This window comes from Lytechinus variegatus, chromosome 7 (assembly GCF_018143015.1).
Source record: "Lytechinus variegatus isolate NC3 chromosome 7, Lvar_3.0, whole genome shotgun sequence".
Lineage (NCBI taxonomy): Eukaryota > Metazoa > Echinodermata > Echinoidea > Temnopleuroida > Toxopneustidae > Lytechinus > Lytechinus variegatus.
Window position 1 is genome coordinate 17074620 of NC_054746.1, and position 21106 is coordinate 17095725.

The following is a 21106-nucleotide window of genomic DNA, read 5'->3' on the forward strand; positions in this document are numbered from 1 at the left end:
GAATCCTAATGCATGAAGATTGTTGTTGAAGCTGACTATAGCTGCCACATCAATTGCTGATTGCATGGACCTACTACTCTGAGCAGTGGGTCCATGCTGATTGTAAGAGGCACAAGGGGGGGGGCACTTAAACCTGAAACTACTTGACATATTATTGCCTCCAGAGTGAATAATCTATCCTCCTTCCCCTCCATCCCCAAAATACAATAAAAAAAAGGAAATAGAATAATGGACAATTCCTTTCAAGGTTGCTTGAACTTGACAGCTCTTAAACCTTTTATTCATAATATCACGTTTCACAATAAATTTTGCTAACAAATCGGAAGAGTCCATGATCACACAACACAAACACACAAAAATCATACTGGAAAGGATAGTCAGCCAGGCAATAAAAATGTTATTTTTATTTGATTTTCAAGGGCTACTTTTCACAACTTATACCTTGGTCACATTTGTTCTACCGCTGCCGTATGGCGAGTCGAAAACAGCCATTTTATCCATTTTTATTCAGACCACTTATATGTATCTACATGTACTAGTACTACAATAAAATGTTAAAACGGGCTATTTTCGACTCGCCATACGTTAACATTACAATGAATGGGGATTACCAGAGCTCCTTTACTTTCTTAGTTTGCAGGGCTCTTTTGAGCATTTCAGGGGATAAATTGCCTCCAGCCCCTGTGTAATTTTTCCCTGCAGTAAGCATCTATTAAAGATGACATGAAAAAATCTCAAGAAGATAATAATGCAATGGTACTTTCTGGAAATGTCCACTACATATGCAGCATACCAACTTAAAAAAAGGCAATAAAAAACAAAATCTGTACTGAAAGTACCCCGTAAAAAGAACCCCAAAAAGTAAGAAAAGTGAAGAGTTAGCTTATCTATACAATGACCTGTCGACACATAAAGTGGCACTCTGTTTTCTATTCTGGTTCATGTATTTCATGAATGTACAATGTAATAGGAGGCGCTCTATTGCTTCTATATTGAAGGCTCTATATTGTGGGAACTCTGTCGGCTTGTCTTTGATAGAGTCATTCTACCCAAAGTTATATCCACCAATTTCAAAATTTCGAACATGTCCCACATAGTTTCTCAAGTATTCGAGTACAGTTTCTGTAAACCCATCTCTTTCGCCGACTCCCCTGGCTTTGCCTGGGCTCTCTCTCTCTCTCTCCACTGATGTACAGAAGGTGGGCTTGGAGGCCATGCACCCCCTCCCCCCCAAAAAAAAAAAATGTTCCATTAACCAGAATTTCCAGAAAACAGAAAAAGAAAGAAAAGGAAAGGAATAAAGTAAAGTATGTTATTTCCTGAACATGAGTCAAAATCTATCACAAAATCAGATTTTTTCCATTAAAATAGGTCACAATTTTTCCTCGCTTGCTAAGTTTCTTTTTTAATCTTCATAAATTTTGAACCCTACATAATGTCTGGCCCCCTCCAAATTTTGTTTGGGGTCATTACACTACTGTTTCATGCCTCCACATATACATACAGGTACATTACATCTTGTATACAATTGAAACATTACAATTTGCTCTCAAAGAAATGTGCCCCTTTCTGTAAAACCTCAATGTCTATAGGCCTCAACATGTTCAGATTTATTCTGCATTTCCTCTCACAACATACACCTTAAACTATAAACACCCAACATAACAGAACTGGGTGGTCAGGACAATTAACCTTCAAAGCAATGACTTTCTCCATGCAGGGTCTGATCAAGGGTAGATATTAACCTACTAAACTCATCCGTCATCTTCCTCTATTAAAGACACCGTCCTCATTATACATTACTTTCTAAAATTAGTTTACTGGAAATTGGTTCAGGAAACCAGTTTGGGAGATCGCTTTGCTAACGTTCCCATTTGATTGCCCGAAAATGAATTTCAAAACCACTTCACAAAGCGGTCTTGTTGCTATGAGAACACTCTCAGTGGGGTGACATATTTCGTGCGAAAATACATCCAGTATGTGGAGTAGCGCACTCGAAATGGTTGTGTCCTCACTATTGCTAAAACCAGTTTAACGAGGCAAAGTGATCTTCAAAACTACATCGCGAGGTGGTTTTCTGAACTGGTTTGAAAGATCGCTTCCAAGACCACTTTGACCTTTCTCAATACACGTCAAACTAGTTTCCACTAAACTAGTTTTGGGAAGATAGTGAGAACGGTGTCTTAAACCGCCTTTTAAACCCTAGCCTCATTCTGTCCTAACATGATCCTGAGACGAATTGATCTCGTCATATCAACCGACAATGTACGTCCCTGGAAGGCTCTCCTTTTAATATCAGGTTCATGTTTCAACACAAGGTAATAAAGCCTTCTCATGCAGGTATACAGGGCTTAGATGTCTTTAGTGAAAAACACAACCTAAAGGTATCATGTGTAGGGATACCTGAGACCTAGAAAATTTACAGGTATAATCCTCTGTCTCTTAACACCTCATTGTTTGGGCTTGCGGCTGGATATAGTCGTGCTGACGGTTTTAAAAATGCAATGTATTGTTCGTCTGCCTTCTGGGGCAAAATGGTGAGGAAAGGTAAACCGATCAATAGGGACCTTTATCGGAAGTTTGGACGATTTCTGGAGCAATCATGAATCAGAAACATAAAAAGCTATCAAAGAAATGCATACAATACCAATTATTCAAAATAGATTAAAAACTACATGTAATACTAGTTCCCCCTCATAAACCTATAAAGTAATGAAGTGATGCAAATTTCCATTAGAATGAACAAACATATTGTATTGACTCTGTAGGATGTGGAGAAAGGCAAAATATACAGAATGTATGTAGGTATAAAATGAATTTGGAAGCTTTGGAAGGAATGCTCATGTTTGATTATGGTTCCTTTGTAATTCTTTGATGTTCGATCTTATTACATGTATATTCCGAATCTTTTAATCATGAATAAAATCAACTAACTATTTAACAAAGGAGGTAGAGGAAGTGCATTCATTATGTCAGACATGAGCAACAATCCATTAAAACAGGCATGCACAACAATCCATTAAAACAGGATGCATGTAGCAATAACAACTCTGCCAGGAAAAGACATTGTTTTAGTGTGTAATGCACCATATGTACCGGTATGTACAGTGCAATTTTAATATTGGGATGTTAATCTACAATTGGATCCTCTTGCCACCGAAACTGATAAGTTTCTGTTTCTAAATTTTGTTTATGTCATGTCACATTTTTTAGGACTTTCCACATACTCTTTTACATGAACCCTCTTTTCTTTATCCTTTCATCATTCGGTCAATCTTTATTTGTTTATTATGCTTTATATTACATTTCTAACTCGTCAAAACATTCACCTTGCCAAGGGCATGCCCAAGGTGAATCAACAGAGCAATTTCAAGCTAACCACAAGGAGCGGGGAGAGGAATCAAACATGAAATGAAGAAACAAACATCACAATTCTCAGCATCAGCCTCCAACTGAAATATTTGACAGGCTAGACACCTCACAAAGATGTCCATTAATCATTCAGAACATGTCAACAAAGATAAAAGGAAGATAAACATGAAGAAGCTTTTAATCACTACTCCAGCAAAGCCAACGGGTTGAATGCACTTGACATTAACACTCTCCAGCTGCTCTCAAACCGACTCGATCAACAAAATACCCGTAAATTCAAAAGAACTTATTCAGCCGTCAAAATACCAAACAATTATTTCCATTTTTATTTCAAACCAGTACCTTTCTGGGTGAATTCTTGAAGATATGGGCATGCATGTCTGAGTATATTGGAAGAGGCGTGTGAATCAAAATTGCTATCTTGGCAAAACGACCCAAGCACTACAGAGCGCCCACAAACAGCTGGTTCGGAAGTTCTCCTAATTAGCTTTCACACCAACGATAATGGCAAAATCCCTACAAAAGATCTTGTAATTTTGTCTAAAACTAGGCGTTTCCTTTTGGGAACGTTATAAAGAAATTTGCTTTCACACTGCCAAAAATGCCACGGTATTTTGTGATCAGAAAGCTCAGAGACAATATCTCTATCAAGGAATACCTGGGCCCCGTCTTACAAAGAGTTACGATTGATCCAATCAATCACAACTCTATGGAAATCCATAAGTGTCATAATTTTTTCTACAGGAAATGTGCACAATGTCCTTTGTAAACAAAGAGAAACAGTGAATTTTCAAGAAAACAATCAATGCATGAATATACATAATAGTTAGAAAATATTTTGAACAAACATGCATAATAGATGCTGACGTTGCTGGCCGTCCATAGTTCCAATTGATCAGATCAATCGCAACTCTTTGTAAGACAGGCTCCTGGTATTCTCAATTTTTGAGTCAGTCTGACAGCACCTCATGAAAAATATCGTCTTAAAATCATGGTTAAAACCATGGGAGAAAAGTTTCATTTGATGAATAGGGTTGAAGGGTTACTGGGTATCTCAGATTATCAGTTGCATAGAAAAGAGGGTCAAGTGATGGCACCATGAAGAATTTGAATGAATACAATGTTTGGCAATCAATGCAATTCACTCCTCCATCAAGACAAAAACTTTCTCTTAAAACCCCCCAATGTTTTCACTTTGCTTAGGATCCTCTTTTTCTGACTCTTTTTTTTCAGTCGTGAATTTCAAATCATAACTTATTTTAAGAGAAGACAAAATTCCTTTTGCTGTCTCCTGAATATATACCCGAGTATATTCCTGTACTTTACATAGGGTAAAAACATGGTAGCATCAGGAGATACAATGAAAGGACATGTACATGTATCATAAAGCAGATTCATGTTCACTTCTTATCAACGATAGAACTTTACGATAATTGTAATCACTATGATAATAATATTGATATAAGAAACACAACAACATCACAAACAATGATGAAAATATAATAATTATATATTAGTACCGGTATAGAAAGATTACACAGCAAAAACTGTGGTGTTAACCGGTGTACATAGAGGACCACACCAGTTATTTTACACCGGTGCTAAATTGGTGGTGTTAGTTTTACACCTATAGTTGTTATTACAACACCTTTTGTTGTTACATTTACACTCTTTGGTGTTACGTTTAATCTCTAGGGTGTAACTTTAACACCTCAGGGTGTGGTCCTCTATTAACACCAATTGGTGTCAGTTTTAACACCGCAGTTTTTACAGTGTACTGTATGTCACAATTTAAAGGCTAATAACAATTTATAATTTCTCCTTATCCTCTTTAATAAATGAAAACAACAAACCTAGGCCTACATTAACTACATTTTTTAATAGCGCCTGATAAAAAAGTATTCAACATTCAACACTATCGTGGGTATTTCTCTATAGTATAAAGCAGCAATAAAGCAAGATACTTCTACACAGCAAAGAAGTTAGCAATGCAATTTAGAAAACATCGCCCCTCTACTTATCTCTTATCACATTGATGTATCTGACTATATAAAGTGCAGTCACATTGGTCTCATCAAAGAGTAATTGCTTCTGTGCCGTCGTATTTTGGCTCCATAAAGGAGCATTCACTGGTCAGTCAACAGATATAAATCATACCGGGAGGCAAATATGCTTTTCACACTGCATTTCCTTAACCCCATACTATCCTTAACCTCGGACTATCCTTAACCCTACACTATTTTTTTTTCAATACACACTCTTTCTTAACCCCATACTATTTGCTTAGCCCGGGTTAACGCCTTAACCCTGGGCAATCACACAGCTCATAAATATTGATGATTTTACTATACTGATTTTACTATACAAAGCACGATTAACGTGCAATTTCGACTTCTTTGATTGGCTAATGCTTAGCTCTGTTTCGTTTCACACTGCATCTCTTAGCACCGCAATTGTGGTGCTAGCACCACAACAATAAGCCGGCTAACCCTGCTTTTTTTGAAGGGCCAGATAGTACTGTACTATTTACCGTGCTAGCCCACTTTGCTAAAACGTAATGCGAAAATGAAGCGGGCTAAGCGTAACCCCGGGAAATTGGTGGGGCTAAGACCCCCCTTAGCCCCACCAATTTCCTGGGGTTAAGGGAAGGGAAAAAAGTGCAGTGTGAAAAGCACATTAGAGTCAGACCGCACTTTTAGACGACTTTCACACAGACTTATGGGCCATATCTCCCTGCCAGCTTTCAAAATCTATTACATTCTTCAAACATATATCATCTCAATTTATCATTTTAATATCTATAAATCATCTGTACAAACAAACTGAAAGAAAATTTGGTGGTTTCATGTTTGGTGTTGACACTTTACTTTTAAAGTGTTGGGTCAATGTTTATATCAGCCCTATAAATACCTAATAGCTAGTCTGCTGTGCAAACCCTTCACTCGAGGAAAGTGGTCTGAATACCCAGCCTACAATGACATGTGTACTGAAGGCCCTGAAACAGCAAACTTTGAGTTATATCTGAGCTAGTCTTCTATGAAGATCTACTTGTTAATCAAAGTTTCAATCAGAGTCTGTGCCAGCCGACTAATAGACATCTTGACCTTGGTGATGAAAACATGCCAACTTGGAAGCTATTTGGCAATAGAAGCAAATTTGTATACTTTGGACAAATAAGCCATCCTTTACAACATACATGTACATTCAATTAAAGTATCATCAATATTTCATGAACATTTCTCCAAAAAGCAAACTGATTCATACATGTTGACAGGTGCTGCGGACCACCGGGTAGACATCAAGAATTTTAGCCATGATAACGGAGAACTGCAGGGAATTCTAATGATATACAGAGCATGGAGGGCAATACCTGGGCTCTGCCTTACAAAGAGTTATGATTGATCTGATCAATCTAAACAGTATATGGAAATCCATCATTGTCATATTTTTTTCTACAAAGAGAAGCCTACTGAATTGTCAAGAAACATTGCTGGCTTTCCATAGTTGCGATTGATCTGATCAATTGCAACTCTTTGTAAAACGGGCCCCTAGTTCTCGTCTTTCAAAAACTTGAGATTGATCTGGGCCCTGCTGCATAAAAGTTACTATTAATGGTAACTTTGCCATCCAATGGCAACTACCACGGTAACACTGATCAACAGCCAATCACAGTCACGGATTCCATGGAAGTAATACCATCACATGGCAAAGCTACCTTAATGGTAACTTTTATGCAACAGGGCCTTGATTGATCCCACTTATGAAAAGCTGGCAACCCAAACATCTAGAATACATATGCCTCTTCAAAGTGCTTTCTGAATATGATCTAGGCCTACACCTAGTCTGCTGGGCAAACCCTTCACTTGAGTTAAGGGTCTGAATGTGCAGCCTACCAATGCCTTGTGTACTGAAGGCTCTCTCGATCAGGTATTGGAACAGCAAGTTTTGTATGTGCTAGTCTTTGCGTGGAGGCCCACTTGTTGATCAAAGTTCCAATCAGGGTCTGTGCCTGCAGACTAGCCTACACTCATATGCATCATTACCTGGACAAAGATCCTCCTTGTACATTTTCTACATTTTAATTAAGATACAGATGTATTTCCAGAGCTGAAATTTATCAGATCAATCGCAACTCCATATACTTTTGTAATCTCCCCAATCAATAATATCGTGCAGAGTGAGAAACCCGGGGGGGGGGGGGGCACTTACATTGACGAGTGGATACCATGCATTGTGAATGGAAGTGGCCCCCCCCCCCCCCCCCCGGGTGAGAAACACATGCATATTGCATCTAACTCAGGGACTGCAAATAAATAAATCAATAAATTTATTCAGACAGAAATGGGGGAGGGGGGGAATTGCAGTCTTTCACCTAAAATATGATGCATGCACATATGCTATATATTAGCTGTTCTAACACTACATGCATGCTTCCATTAAACATAATGGGAAAAAAATGAAAAAGAGGATAAATTGAATGTCCTTGAAGTTGAAGAGACAATGGGAGATATAAAATGTAATCTCCAACAAAATATGTGTCTGTAACCCTGATATTTCCCTCAGTAGCAATTTGTTCAGATTTGTCACAATATCATTTGAGGTCATAGCTGGTTTCCCACTAATCACAAGGGATTAGTTAATACGATAACACATCATGTCATAATGTTATTTAGGAAATTGGAAAGGAGCTGTTCTCACATTGTCTGAAATAACAGTAGAGTATGAAAAAGAAGTGTGAATAGCATTGTTTGAAGATTAATTCAACCATAATATGTTTCATCTATTTTTATTTCTGGATCAAATTATTTGACAATAGAGTATGGATTACCAGTTGATCTCTAAACCAAGAAAATAAACCTTCTGGGGGGACATGAATACAACATACCCCTGGGGAGGATTGGTAGGGATTTGTTTAATGAAGGGAGGTGGGATTATGAGGATGAGGGATGAGATTTAAAACCTTAACTATAAAAGGCACCAGGGACCGTAAAAATACCTTTAGGTATGTCAATTCATATTTTTATTAAACACGAAACAACAGGTTGGTGTTGAAGTTCATGAAAATATACATGTAGATCATGACAGGGAGCATTGACTTAGAAATACATGTACAACTGAAATTGAACTTACTGATTAAATCTACATCATCATCATCATCATCATCACCATCAATGTCATTGATTTCAGATATAATATCGATTTTCTGACATTTTGGGGAATGAAACAATCATGATCATGTACAGTACATGTATGTTTGCCAAGAAGAGGGCTTAGATAATTGGCTAGTTATGAAAAAAGTTTGCCTGCCGGAGTATTCATCTAGGATCTCACAGTCTTTGAGTTGAAGGAAAGAGCACGCTTGGAGTGTCCATGAAAGTAGATCATCCCCTCGTTTCAAATTCAGAGAAAACAAGCCTCTTGCGCATAACATGCCAGAAACTGTTCTTGGTATGCTACAAAGCACTTGGACTTGAAGGATGACAGAAATCCCATTTCCAAATCCTAACCAATACCAGACGATTTTGTCTAGCACGATCTAAATTAGTATCCTTTTAACATTCACATCATTACTTGTCAAATACACTGAAATACAAATACTAGGATTACATCCCTAAATAGATGTTGGAATCCTTCATCTAATGACAAGTTTCACCTTTAAACTACACCTGTATCCACGTAGCAGTAATCCATCTCCCTAAAGACCCTCGGAAAACAGTATATACCCCATGCAGCTTTTGGTTAATCCCTATACTCCAGAGTCCATGTCATAGGTTGCTATGGCATTCACCTGTCATTTGAAACTCAATACCTTTACAACATGAAAGTATGCTTTTGAGACCTTGGGATTGTTTCTGAGAAAGAACAATAATGGGATTTTTATTGAGGTAAAATTAATTGCATTATCCATTTAATGATATATTTCTTCAAAGATCAGATTCCTATTGTGATTCAGTTATACAAATAGGTATCATATAAGATAAATGTTTTGAAAGGACAAATATTTCTATTTTTAATGTTGCCTAATAACTTATTTGGTTGTTATAATTAATCTATGCTATGATTTGATTAGTGTAAACATGTTCAGTTTCGATCCTTTGAACTTGCAATCATGTGTTTTTAAAACTGAATAGAATAAATATTAGAAAGAAAATTGGACAGACATTTTTTCCCAAGAAGTTCAAGAATTTTCAATAACTCTGTTGCAGAATTATGTCCACAACCCCCCGCTAAACTTGTCCCCTCTCTGCTCTTCTTCAAATCTACCTGCTCTTTCCTTCCCGTCACCTGTCCTTTTCACCTGAACTCTGTCTCCATTCCTCTCTCTCTCCCTCCCACCCTCTCTGTCCTCCTCTCTCTATCCAGGTACCAGTACATGAATGTGTTCTCTTTACTCACCTTCAATCACTCAGCACCACGACCTTCATGACACACAACATACAAGAATCCCCTGCTCTACCGCTCCACCTTGACCCCAATGCCCAAGGTCAAGATCTCAGGTGGCAAGGCAAAACAGATCTCCACCAACGTGAAGATTGTTTGCATCAAGCCATTTCTCGGGGCTCTAGTCTACGATACCAAGCATCTTGGTCAATATCAAGTCCCTGTCTACACCGATCATGATATTTCCAGTGCAAACACATGTAATGTACTTTATGAAGTATGCATCTTCTGTTGCTACCTGTCCAGCCATTGTCAGTTTATATTATACATATATATTAAACAAATTATTGGATGACAACTTTCTAAAAATAATGTTGAGCCTGAGATCACAACTTCTCCTACATATTTTTTCTAATAATGAAAATATATTCATAGAAATGTACCTGTAATACCTCGGTCACATTTGCTCAACGGGGGCCGTATGGAAAGTCAAAAACAGCTGTTTAAACATTTTTTGTATCAGCTACATATTGGTGATTTGAATAAAAATGAATTAAACAGCTGTTTTCGACTCGCCGTAAGGCCACCGTTGAGCAAATGTGACCGAGGTATACCCCCCCCCCAAAAAAACCACCACTATATGATGAATCTACAAATCTTTGCAGGTAACAGCAAAGAATTGTATTATAATCATCTGCCATTAGAGGAAATCTTGAAATCAAATTGCTTTACAGTATTTTTCACAGTATCAGTCCTGGGTTTCCAAACAGCATGTATAGGCCTACAAAAACAGCCAGGTAAATACATTTCTAGTGTCTTCTATACAGACTAACCAAACCTAAAAGGAGATTGTCTGTCTCGTATCATGCACGCTCATAGATTACATATATTTAGTTCTGTGTGGGTAACTTTAATGTCTGGCAGCCTTACATATGTTTTTCTATTTGTTTCCTTGGGTTTGGTGTTATGAAAGCCATGTACATCAGGAAAGTGGGTACAAGGTTTGTCTGGTATTGTGATCTAAGATTGCTCTTTCAACCACTTAAAGAGCAATTTTAATCAAACACAGATAAGAATATAAAAAAATGCAAACCAGCATCGTCAGTCAACACAATGTTGATTATTTAGCATTGCCAACTCAGAATCCAGGGCAAGAGAAAATTTGAATTTCCCCCCTTATTTTGAACCAATTAAAATACTTGGCACTTCTCGGCTTTTCTCTTGTCAGAATGTCCGGGGGGGGGGGGGGTCTCGATTATCATTAGGTACCCATGCTACATAGAGATGGAGAAAGAAAATATGAATTAAGCTTCACAAACAAATAATACCTGATTAATTTTAAAATCAATAAAAGTGTCCCAATTCTCTCAATTTTGATATACAATTCCTTAAAGCTACAATGTCAGTTCTAGGCAACCAGGACAAATTTCACAGCATGAAATTGGAAGCAAATCCCCTAGGAAGAGATGACAACCTGTCAGTACAGCCAGTGTGCTGCCATCTGCTCCAAAGTACCACGAATGTAACATATTTGAGATAAGTAATCACTTTAACATGCAGCAGACAGAACAAACCTCTTCCAGCGCTTTGTATCCTCTGGAAAAAGCGCTATATAAATCCAATCATTATTATTATTTAGAACATAAATGTGATGTAAATCAGAACTACATATATATACTTCAAAGTTGCGAGGTAAAATCACATCCGGGATCAAAATAAAAGCTAGGAGTATCTTCAATAGAAAAAGAGTGAGCCACTAGTCTTAAAAAAAAGTTTTGTTGAAGTTTTGTGTTATGTCTTCAATATGCTTTTGATATGTTGACCACTTGTTGCAACCAAACATTCATTGTGGGACTAAGTTCATGTACATGTCATAGCATTCATGTAGATTTTTTAAGATGTTCAACATCAATAAAAATTATGTGTCATCATAACCACCCATAAACTGATAATAAAACAGAAAATAAACAGATGTTGAAACATGCTTAATAGCTTTTCAACAAGCCAAAAGAGAGACTAAAACTCACATCATGTATCATGAAAACCGTATTTTGATGAGAGTATTATATCAGGATACCTTTCAAATGTCCAGGATCATTTCAATTGCACATCACCATACAACATTCTTCATCACAAAGCACCTACTTGTCTTATTAATTTGCGATCAACATTAATAATACACCAAGATGTATATGACAATATTCTGAAGACACCTGTGCCTGAGAATGCAGTATACTAATTTCATAGTCTCCAAACTAATTCATGTCAACGTAAGGTCAGATGAAATATGTGTCCAAATCTAATAATATTATCAAAGTAGGTCAACATCTGTAGTTTGATGTTTGTTATTTAAACTTTCTATTTGATTTTACATGAGAAGACGAGGTTATAAATTAAAACCAGCAAGTTTTTTTTTATGATTTCTGAGAAAAAAATTGCAATCATAGATGTCAAGTTGGTCTTCATTTAAGATTTATTTTGATACTGCCATCTGCCCAACAGCTAGTAATATGAAAGCAGATTTTACAGTCAAGTGCTAAGTGCAGAATATTGATGTGTTGACATTAATGATAAGATGCCTCCTGCACTTTTTTTTTCAAGTAAACACTTTATCAAGTGGACTTTATCTATTGCTTTTTTTTCTTATTCTCAGCAAAAATTTGGAAGCACTTATTATCAACTAGTTCATTCTAGCACATATGTTTATAAAATGGAGTCATGAAAGCAATGCTCATTGGAAATTGATTTATTTATCATTTAAGATAAGAAATATTCATGACATCTGAGAAGTAAGTACAATTATAGTGTTCCTTTATGGAGGGATAATTCACAACCTAATTGGTCTAAAGGTACCTTGGGAAATTTTCATCAGAATGCTCAAGTTCCGTAGGCTCTTCTCTAAAAATACTGGGCAATTCCATGAAATAATCAACCTTTTTGTAAGTCTGACCTCCATCTTTCTCAAGTTTCGCTTCACTTCATAAACTGACCAAGTCATAGTCATTTGATGGCATTACAGACTGTCCACAGAACCAGAAATCAAAGACAGAAAATTTCATGAAGGTCCCACTTATAGGGGGTAGGACGTACATATTTTACGGAATTGCCCTTCTTCTGCTAGGCCCCACTGCATAAAAGTTACTATTATGGTAACTTTGTCATCCAATTGTAACTACCATGGTAACAATACTCAACAGCCAATAAGAATCAAGGATTTCAGAGGAGATACCAATAATTACCATGAAAGTTGCTTGGGAACTACTATGAAAGCCTCACCAGACAGTCTAAAATAACATCAAAGGCTTCTTGGAAGGTATCAGTGATGGAAAAGTTACAATCAATAAATTTAGTGTAACTAGGTCCAAAGTATACACTGTTTATACAGACTTACCTGATGGCATAGTTGACACACACAATGCACTGTGGTTTGTTGGTCTTGTTATTATAGATGATAGTAGCTTGTGTTTCGAGCCACATGTAACCACCGTTCTTTGCCAAGAATCTATATCTGCCAGTTGATGTCTGACCCTTAGCATACACTGGGGGAAAAATGACAGATAATATCAGTGAATGAAATATTTTTCACTAGTAATACAGGACATCTCACAAAAAAGGAAAGCCATCTTATAACAGATTGATTTGAGAGATGATATTTAGGGAATCGTTGACAAAGTGAAGATAACGATGAATCAAGATCAAGAACGCCCTTTTGCTCTATGCAAGGTTTCCATCCTCGCCGAGATCGCCTTGGGACACCTGCGTTATTTGACAGAAATCTGACTCCACTCTCATTTGGAAATTAGTTGATCAAGCTTTTCAAAGAATACAAAAGAAATGCTGATGAGCCATCGCTAATTCTTATGCAAGGTAATTTTACCGTCAACAAATGTTGACCAATTTTTAGGATGATGTATACAAAATACCACAAATCATTTGCATGTGTTGGAAAACATACATGGAAATCCCTTTTTTATGGGACCTTCTGTATCCTTTAGACTACCCAGCACACATACATGTACATACCACAGAAAACTCCCCGTAATACAAATATATCAACCCATTAATCAAATTCTATCAAGTATACTGATCATTCACCAACTTGTCTTTAAAAAAATATATTTCAGATGCCAACAGTACACAACAACGTCAGTATTGGGCCAATTACTCTTTATGCTCTGGAAATGTCATCTAAGTCATCTGATGGTCAACTCCGAGATCAGAGTGTGAATACTTAGAATAGTCATGCAAAACAGTGTCCAACATTCCCATGTCATGATCCCTACACATAGCTCAGCACACAAAAAATTTATTTGTGTTTTTTTTTCAACTGTAATTTCATTTTGACAATAATGAAAGTAAAGTAGTAAACTTGATTTGGTTGTCAATACGTGTGTATGATCAAAGCACAAGGTTTTTATTTTATTGGATCCAGCACAGTCTAATCTTGCACCTTAACATCATGTGAAGTACTAATAAATTAGAAGGGAAGTATCTTAAAATTTACTCCACTACTTTGAATGAAACAAAGAAAGAAGAAATCATCGACATAAAAAAAATCAAAATATAGATTATGATTTTCCTATTAATGAATGATGAAATCTGAAGCCAGCAAAATGAAATCTGAAAATATTTCCTTATCAATGAAATAGTGAGCTAATAACGTTCTCAAACTTTGATGTCATGCCCTACATACATGTGTACAAAGCAACCAAAATGGCTATGAAGAGAGTTACTTACGGTCTTTATAGCTCTTATCAATGAGTTGACCATCCAGTGCATGGTAGTAGACATAGAATGATTGGCCAACCAGTTCAGTGGGTATGTAGCCCATCAGTTGCTCGATCCTGGTTACATAAATCAAACCATCAACAAGTTGAACATCATTAAGATACATCCATCAAGTACTTGATCAAATAAAAGGAAATTGATTTGTACTCTGTTTCAATCATCTCATTGCCTACTTTCCAAGTATGAATAAGCAAAAGATTTATTTGCCATTGTTCTGTTTAAATTTCTATGAATTTTAAGAATAAATTTATGGATTTGAGTTAGTTTGATTTATTTCTTGAACTGCCCTTATGAATTAGTATGTCTAATGTAACATGCTGGTTAAAACCCTTGTAAAAGTTATACATCTGCAAATTGTTTTCTCATTTGAGTTAACCAATACGCTGAAAACTGACCCCCCTCCCTCATAAAAAAAATCAAGACTCTTTGTTTAGTATCATAATTACTGTTTGTATAAGGACCAATTCAGGAATTCTTCACTTGTAAAGAGTAGACATTTAGATTGCCCACAAAAATCTTTTTTGGGAAATGTTTATTTCTCATAAAGCATTTTGATCCCAGTCCAAAAACTAAATGATATAGTTTATGTACATCATGAGCAGTTTGTTCAGTGCACACAAAGGTCACAAGAAAATACCATTGGTGGATCAAAAATATATAAAACCAGCTGTTTAGGATGAAAACTGATTTTTAATTTTTTTTTCATAGAAATTGAACAGATAAGTGTATTTGATTTTATTCAGAATTCCTATACTAGCCAAACACTTCCAATCACACTAAATGCCCTACAAATACAATCATGATTCTTTTCTTGATATTTCCGAGCCAGGTATCGAGGGCACCTGTTCCTATCGAGCCCTAGATTACCCACCTTTCATCACAGTAGGTAAACTTCATGTCCATACTGTGTCTTGTAAGAAACGCACTGCAGTCCAGGGGTACCTCAATGTTGGAGGGGTGTGGTATGGGGCTAGCAATGAGTACAAGGCAGGGGGAAGGGGGCATCCTATAGCCCAGTACCGATGTATCAGACAGGGCCAGTTTCATGTGACCTTGACAATGTACTGCCTGCAGGAGCAAAACAGAGAAGGGAAAATTACAGCAGGGTCTGTATTATTAAAACAACGACTGTAATGGCAAATGGAATCGGGAGTCGTGGTGTGTGTCAATAATCCAAGCTACATGAATATCGGGAAAGTAAGGAATGGTGCAGAGATGTCAGGTTTGAGACCTGGATCAAGTTTTTCGGATGGTAGCGTTAAAGGTCACTTCCAGACGCAAATAATTAGGCCTATGTCTGACTGACACATGTCTGTAAAACTAAAAACTCTTTAAGAAACACTTAAAAAACACACAAAGAGATATGGTGAAGGGTTATTCATAATCAACCACTTTTTCTTTCAAATGGATCATACTGTTCTAATTAATCAAATTTAATATTAACAATCTACATGTATCAAGGTTGTTCATTCATTAATTATAAGTATTAAGATATTCTAAACAAGATGAGTTATCACTCTTTGTGATATTCGTCTTATTTGACAACATATGTATGTAAAATATGATTAGAAATTATCTCTTTCTTATAAGTGACATTAAGTTGTTTCAGTTTAATATTCATATCATCTTCAATAGGAAAATATGATTGAAATTGAATTATGACTATAAATATGAATTAGAAATTAATTCACAAACAATAAATCTTGACTTGCCTTTAAATGATATTCTTGAAAGAAAAAAAAATGAATTGAAGCATCATGAATCACTGCTACAATGAATTATTCATAAACCAAATCCCATTACTGTGCAGATCACTAACAATCAATACCTTGCAGTGGCCTTACCTTATATGAGGCTGCTTTAAGGTTGACTATCTTTCCCTTGGGTGTTAGTGTACACTTGACCCTCATAAGGAAACTGTGATGTTTACGCTTGGACGTTACTGAGGGGAGGGTGGTCAGCGTCAGGCCTGGCCGGTCAGACAACTGTTCTCGGATCTCATCGTGGTCGCATGGGTGAGCGTAGTCATAGATGCTCTGGCCCATTAGGTCCACCTTTGTTGAAAGAATAGTCAGTGATATTATTCTCAGTAAATCTTGATTATAATTGTTCTTAGTATTTAAAACAATGTTTCCTTTCCATTATCAAGTGTTGATTGTGAATACAAGAAGAGAAAAAAAATCTTCATACATGAACATTTACTTATTCTGCCTATATTATTTAATTCAATCTTTTCTGACAGAGAAGTTGCAAATGTCTTGTCATGTCTAATATAATCACCAATCACCATGACAATGGACCTTTCTATATTGAATTTAGAATTACCAGTATGAAATTATGTTTGAACTTTCATGCATGTTAATTGAATCTAAATTATGTGGAGACATACAAGTTAAAATACATGTACAATACTTCTTCAAACGTGTACTGTAGGTGTAAGAACCAAACAAAGTACAGGGAAAATAATACATATCTTGGTATAAATTCATCATACATGTAAGGTATTTTCCCCAGAACTCTTGTGTCAATACAAGGAACCCAATACTTTATACAAGAGTATGCATTCATGATGATTCAGCAATCATAAATTTCAATAACCGGGTATTCAAAATTGAATGACATACAAGTATACATTATACATGGATAAACTCTCCATGATGTTCCCAAATAGGCAGATTAAAGTGTATGTACTTGAACTAGGCACCCATTGTAAAACCACACACTGAACAAAGTACATTCATTCATTAATCAACAAATAATTTGACCTTTGATACATGTACCTTGGACTTACTTGGCGGCATAAAGAGAAATAAAATGGTGGACTTTATATCCTTTAGATGGGTACTGATAAATTTTTGAATAATATTTTGCTTTCTTATTTTTAACATGTGTATATGAATAGTAAAGAAAACATCTGGGACCTGTGACTCAAAGGTTTATACATAAAGCGTTTAAACATACGCTTGATATTAAAGATTTATTGTAAATTGTAGTCGATGCAATATCATTAATAAAAGTTCTATGATGATTGCTAAGCTTTGTGTTATGGGCCCCAGAATGCTACCTTACAAAGAGTTGCAAATTGATCCGATCAATCTCAACTATGCCATGGATGTTATAATTCTTCATTAAAGGACAAGTCCACCCCTGAAAAAGTTGGTTTGAATAGAAAGAGAAATATCAAACAACCATAACACTGAAAATTTCATCAAAATCGCATGTACAATAAGGGATTTATGACATTTTGATTATTTTTGCTTAATTTTATGTAAGAGTTCTATTCACATCCTGGTCACTGTATGCAAATGAGGGGACTGATGACATCATCCACTCAATATTTCATTTTGTATTTCATTTTATGAAATATGAAATATCCTTTTTGCCTCATTGTCATGTGAAACAAAGTTTTATTCCTCCCTGAACATGTGTAATTATCAATGTTTTAACATTTTGTGGTTCTAGCAAGAGGGTCCTTATTGTCAAATCTGTAAAAATTGAAACATTGTATAATTCAAACAATAAAAAACAAAAGAAATAGTGAGTGTATGACATCAGCGACTCTCTCATTTGCATATCGCTGAGTTGTGCATATAACTGTTTTGTGAAAAATAAGCAAAACTTTAAAATGTCATAACTTTCTTATTAGGCCAAGTAAAAAAAGAAAGTAGTTGATCGTCCGGGTTTTTTGAGAGCGGTGATGAGGGAGGTCCTTACTATTTGCTATCTTACTATTTTTTTTTAAAACAAGGAGGCATTTTCTCGGCCCATTTTTGACATCAGTGATGAGGGAGGTCCTTACTACTTACTATTTTTTTTGCTATTTTTTATTCAAATGGTTGTCAGGCCATGTCAAGCTCGAAATATGTGATCGATCCATGGTCAATATTAATAATAAATGAGTAGAAATGTATATATATATGCATAAATATATATACATAAAATTGATTGGAAATCTATGGAAAATGTATCATGCGATAAAAATCTATTGATGTATTTATACTGATGTATACCGGTACTGTATTCTAAAACAAAACGTTCATGTCAAGTGAATGATTTAAACATTATTCTATATTAATATATATATTGTAAAGGTAAAAGATGCATGGAGTGGGGTCATTTTTATTACAATGGAGCCATGTTTAGTTTACCAGAGCCAATCTCTTTTTTAGTTCTGGGCATGGTTTCGCATCGCAGTTTTCCAGCTGCTTGTAAATTCATTAACATGTTGTTTAATACTGTTCAATTTTTATTCATTTTTTAATTGATATCAAATGTTAAATGATTTATTGTTCACATAATGTTTATTATTTCATGTGTGTAAATATATTTACTAACTAATTTTTACAATTTTCCATCAAATTGAATAGCTCAAGCCTCAAAGAAGAATAAAGTTTATCAAATTTGAACAGAATTGGCACTTCTTGGAATCCCATTAATGATTTTCAATCTTCATAAAGAATCACCCACTTGAAATTATTTTTTGAATATTCAATGCACTGCCTGCTGACGTTAGAAAACTCAATTGATTTCACAAATTCACATGTTGCGCCAGCACAGTCAATAACATCATCCCAGCACACAAACAAGTCATGCATTACCCAACAGAGTAACAACAAGCACAGTCAATCACCGTAACACACATCGAAGTACAGGTGCTATCACTCACCAAAAACCCGCCGAAATACAAATTTATGTCATTAAAATTGATTTTTCTGCCCAATATTTCCAAAGCACGCGACTGATTAGTTCAGATTCAGGAAGCGGGGTCCCCGAAAATGCATTAAAATTAAGAAATCCGTGATCTTCCCCGAGTTTTGCAAACTTTATTTTCTTGCTTCTTCTTCTTCTTATATTGGTTTGAGTGGCGATTAGTCATATTTGACTATTGTCGCCATTTACTCTATTAATAAAAATCTCACTTCTCACATAATAAAATTATTACCAATAATAATGTTATGTGAAATATTTTTCATGTGCATTCTTTTAATATGAAAAAGGGATAATTATGGTATAGTTTGCCGTAACTCTAATCAAGATGGCATATAAACAATTCTTCACCAAAACCATGGACCTACCACTCTGAGTGGTAGGTCCATGCCAAAACAAACCGCTAGCTTCAGCTCAGTTCCAACTAGTTGCACTTGCCCTGTCCTTTCAAGATGCAATCATACCGGACGTAAATGCCTAGGTCACCCATGCATAGACGAGGGGGCGCTAGTTTATTTTGCTAATTTATGATGGTATCTTCAAAATTCCAATACAAATCCAAATCAGAATTTTTTTCTTTCTTGCAGTTACGGCAATATCGCACTTTGCAATTGTTTTTGAAGTTGCGAGAGAGATCTCAAAGCACATGAGAGCAAATCGCTCGCCAATTTTGTGATTTTTTTCGCTATTCAGCAGCCATAAAAATAGTAACTATCAAGAAAATTGATGCTGCAATGAAAAAAGGAACATCAAAAAAGGAACATCACGATTTTTTTTTTTTTTTAATCCAATTTTTGAAAATAGTAAATATAAAAAATTTCCATGCGGCGGCCAAAATAGATGCGCGCGAGGACGATCAACTACTTTCTTTTTTTACTGGGCCTTATACATCCGATTTGGATGAAATTTTCAGTGTTATGCTTCTTTGATTTTTCTTTTTTTTTTCAAATTAACTTTCTTCTGGGATGCATTTTACCTTTAAGAACACTACACAATTTCCTTTTTTTTTTAAAGGAGAAGCACATTGATTTCTTAAGACACTGATGCTTGCAGGAACATACACATATGTGTACTGCAGTTGAGGCCAGAAATTACACCCAGGAAATTCAAAGAAATGTTGACACTTCCCAAACATCATAAAATTTACTGTATCTTATAAAATATTTGTGCTTTCATGACTAAATTGATAACAAACAAATGAGTATATGTACAGGACTACAGGTACATGTACATGTATGTCTTGCCCCTTCATCACATTGCTTGGTCTTCAGGAGCTGAAAAATACTTAGGTGTCATTTTTTTCCAAAAAAATCTTCATATTTTTGACAAATTAAAAATAACAAGTGGAATGCCTCTGGCCGTCTCACCTGCATCAAGTGGTTCAATATAGCAGCAGTGCTGACTATGAATACTACTCTAACTCGCACAAGATGTTCAGTGATACATGGTTACTCTTATGTCCAAGTTTAATGAACTAGACCACTTTTTATGAACTAGACCAATAAACTTACAGAAATATGATGGTTATTCAACAAAAACCCCAACATGGCCAAAGTTCATTGACCTTACATGACCTTTGACCTTGATCATGTGACCTGAAACTCGCACAGGATGTTCAGTGATACTTGATTACTCTTATGTACAAGTTTCATGAATCAGATCCATAAACATTCAAAGTTATGATGGTAATTCAACAGATACACCCAATTCGGCCAAAGTTCATTGACCTTTGACCTTGGTCATGTGACCTGAAATGAGCACAGGATGTTCAGTGATACTTGATTACTCTAATGTCCAAGTTCAATGAACTAGACCAATAAACTTTCAAAGTTATGATGGTAATTCAACAGATACCCCC

At 35.8% G+C, this 21106-nt stretch overlaps 1 protein-coding gene across 1 annotated transcript in view; it reads right to left on the reverse strand.

Annotated features, from left to right (window-relative positions):
• LOC121418593 (hypoxia-inducible factor 1-alpha-like) overlaps positions 1-21106 on the reverse strand; it is a 56670-nt gene that overhangs the window by 16912 nt on the left and 18652 nt on the right. The window contains exons 4-7 of the mRNA XM_041612542.1: positions 16386-16595; positions 15413-15609; positions 14491-14597; positions 13145-13292 (exon numbers count right to left, since the gene is read on the reverse strand). Of these exons, the coding sequence (XP_041468476.1) occupies positions 13145-13292; positions 14491-14597; positions 15413-15609; positions 16386-16595 (662 nt within the window). The remainder of the gene's footprint in view (positions 1-13144; positions 13293-14490; positions 14598-15412; positions 15610-16385; positions 16596-21106) is intronic.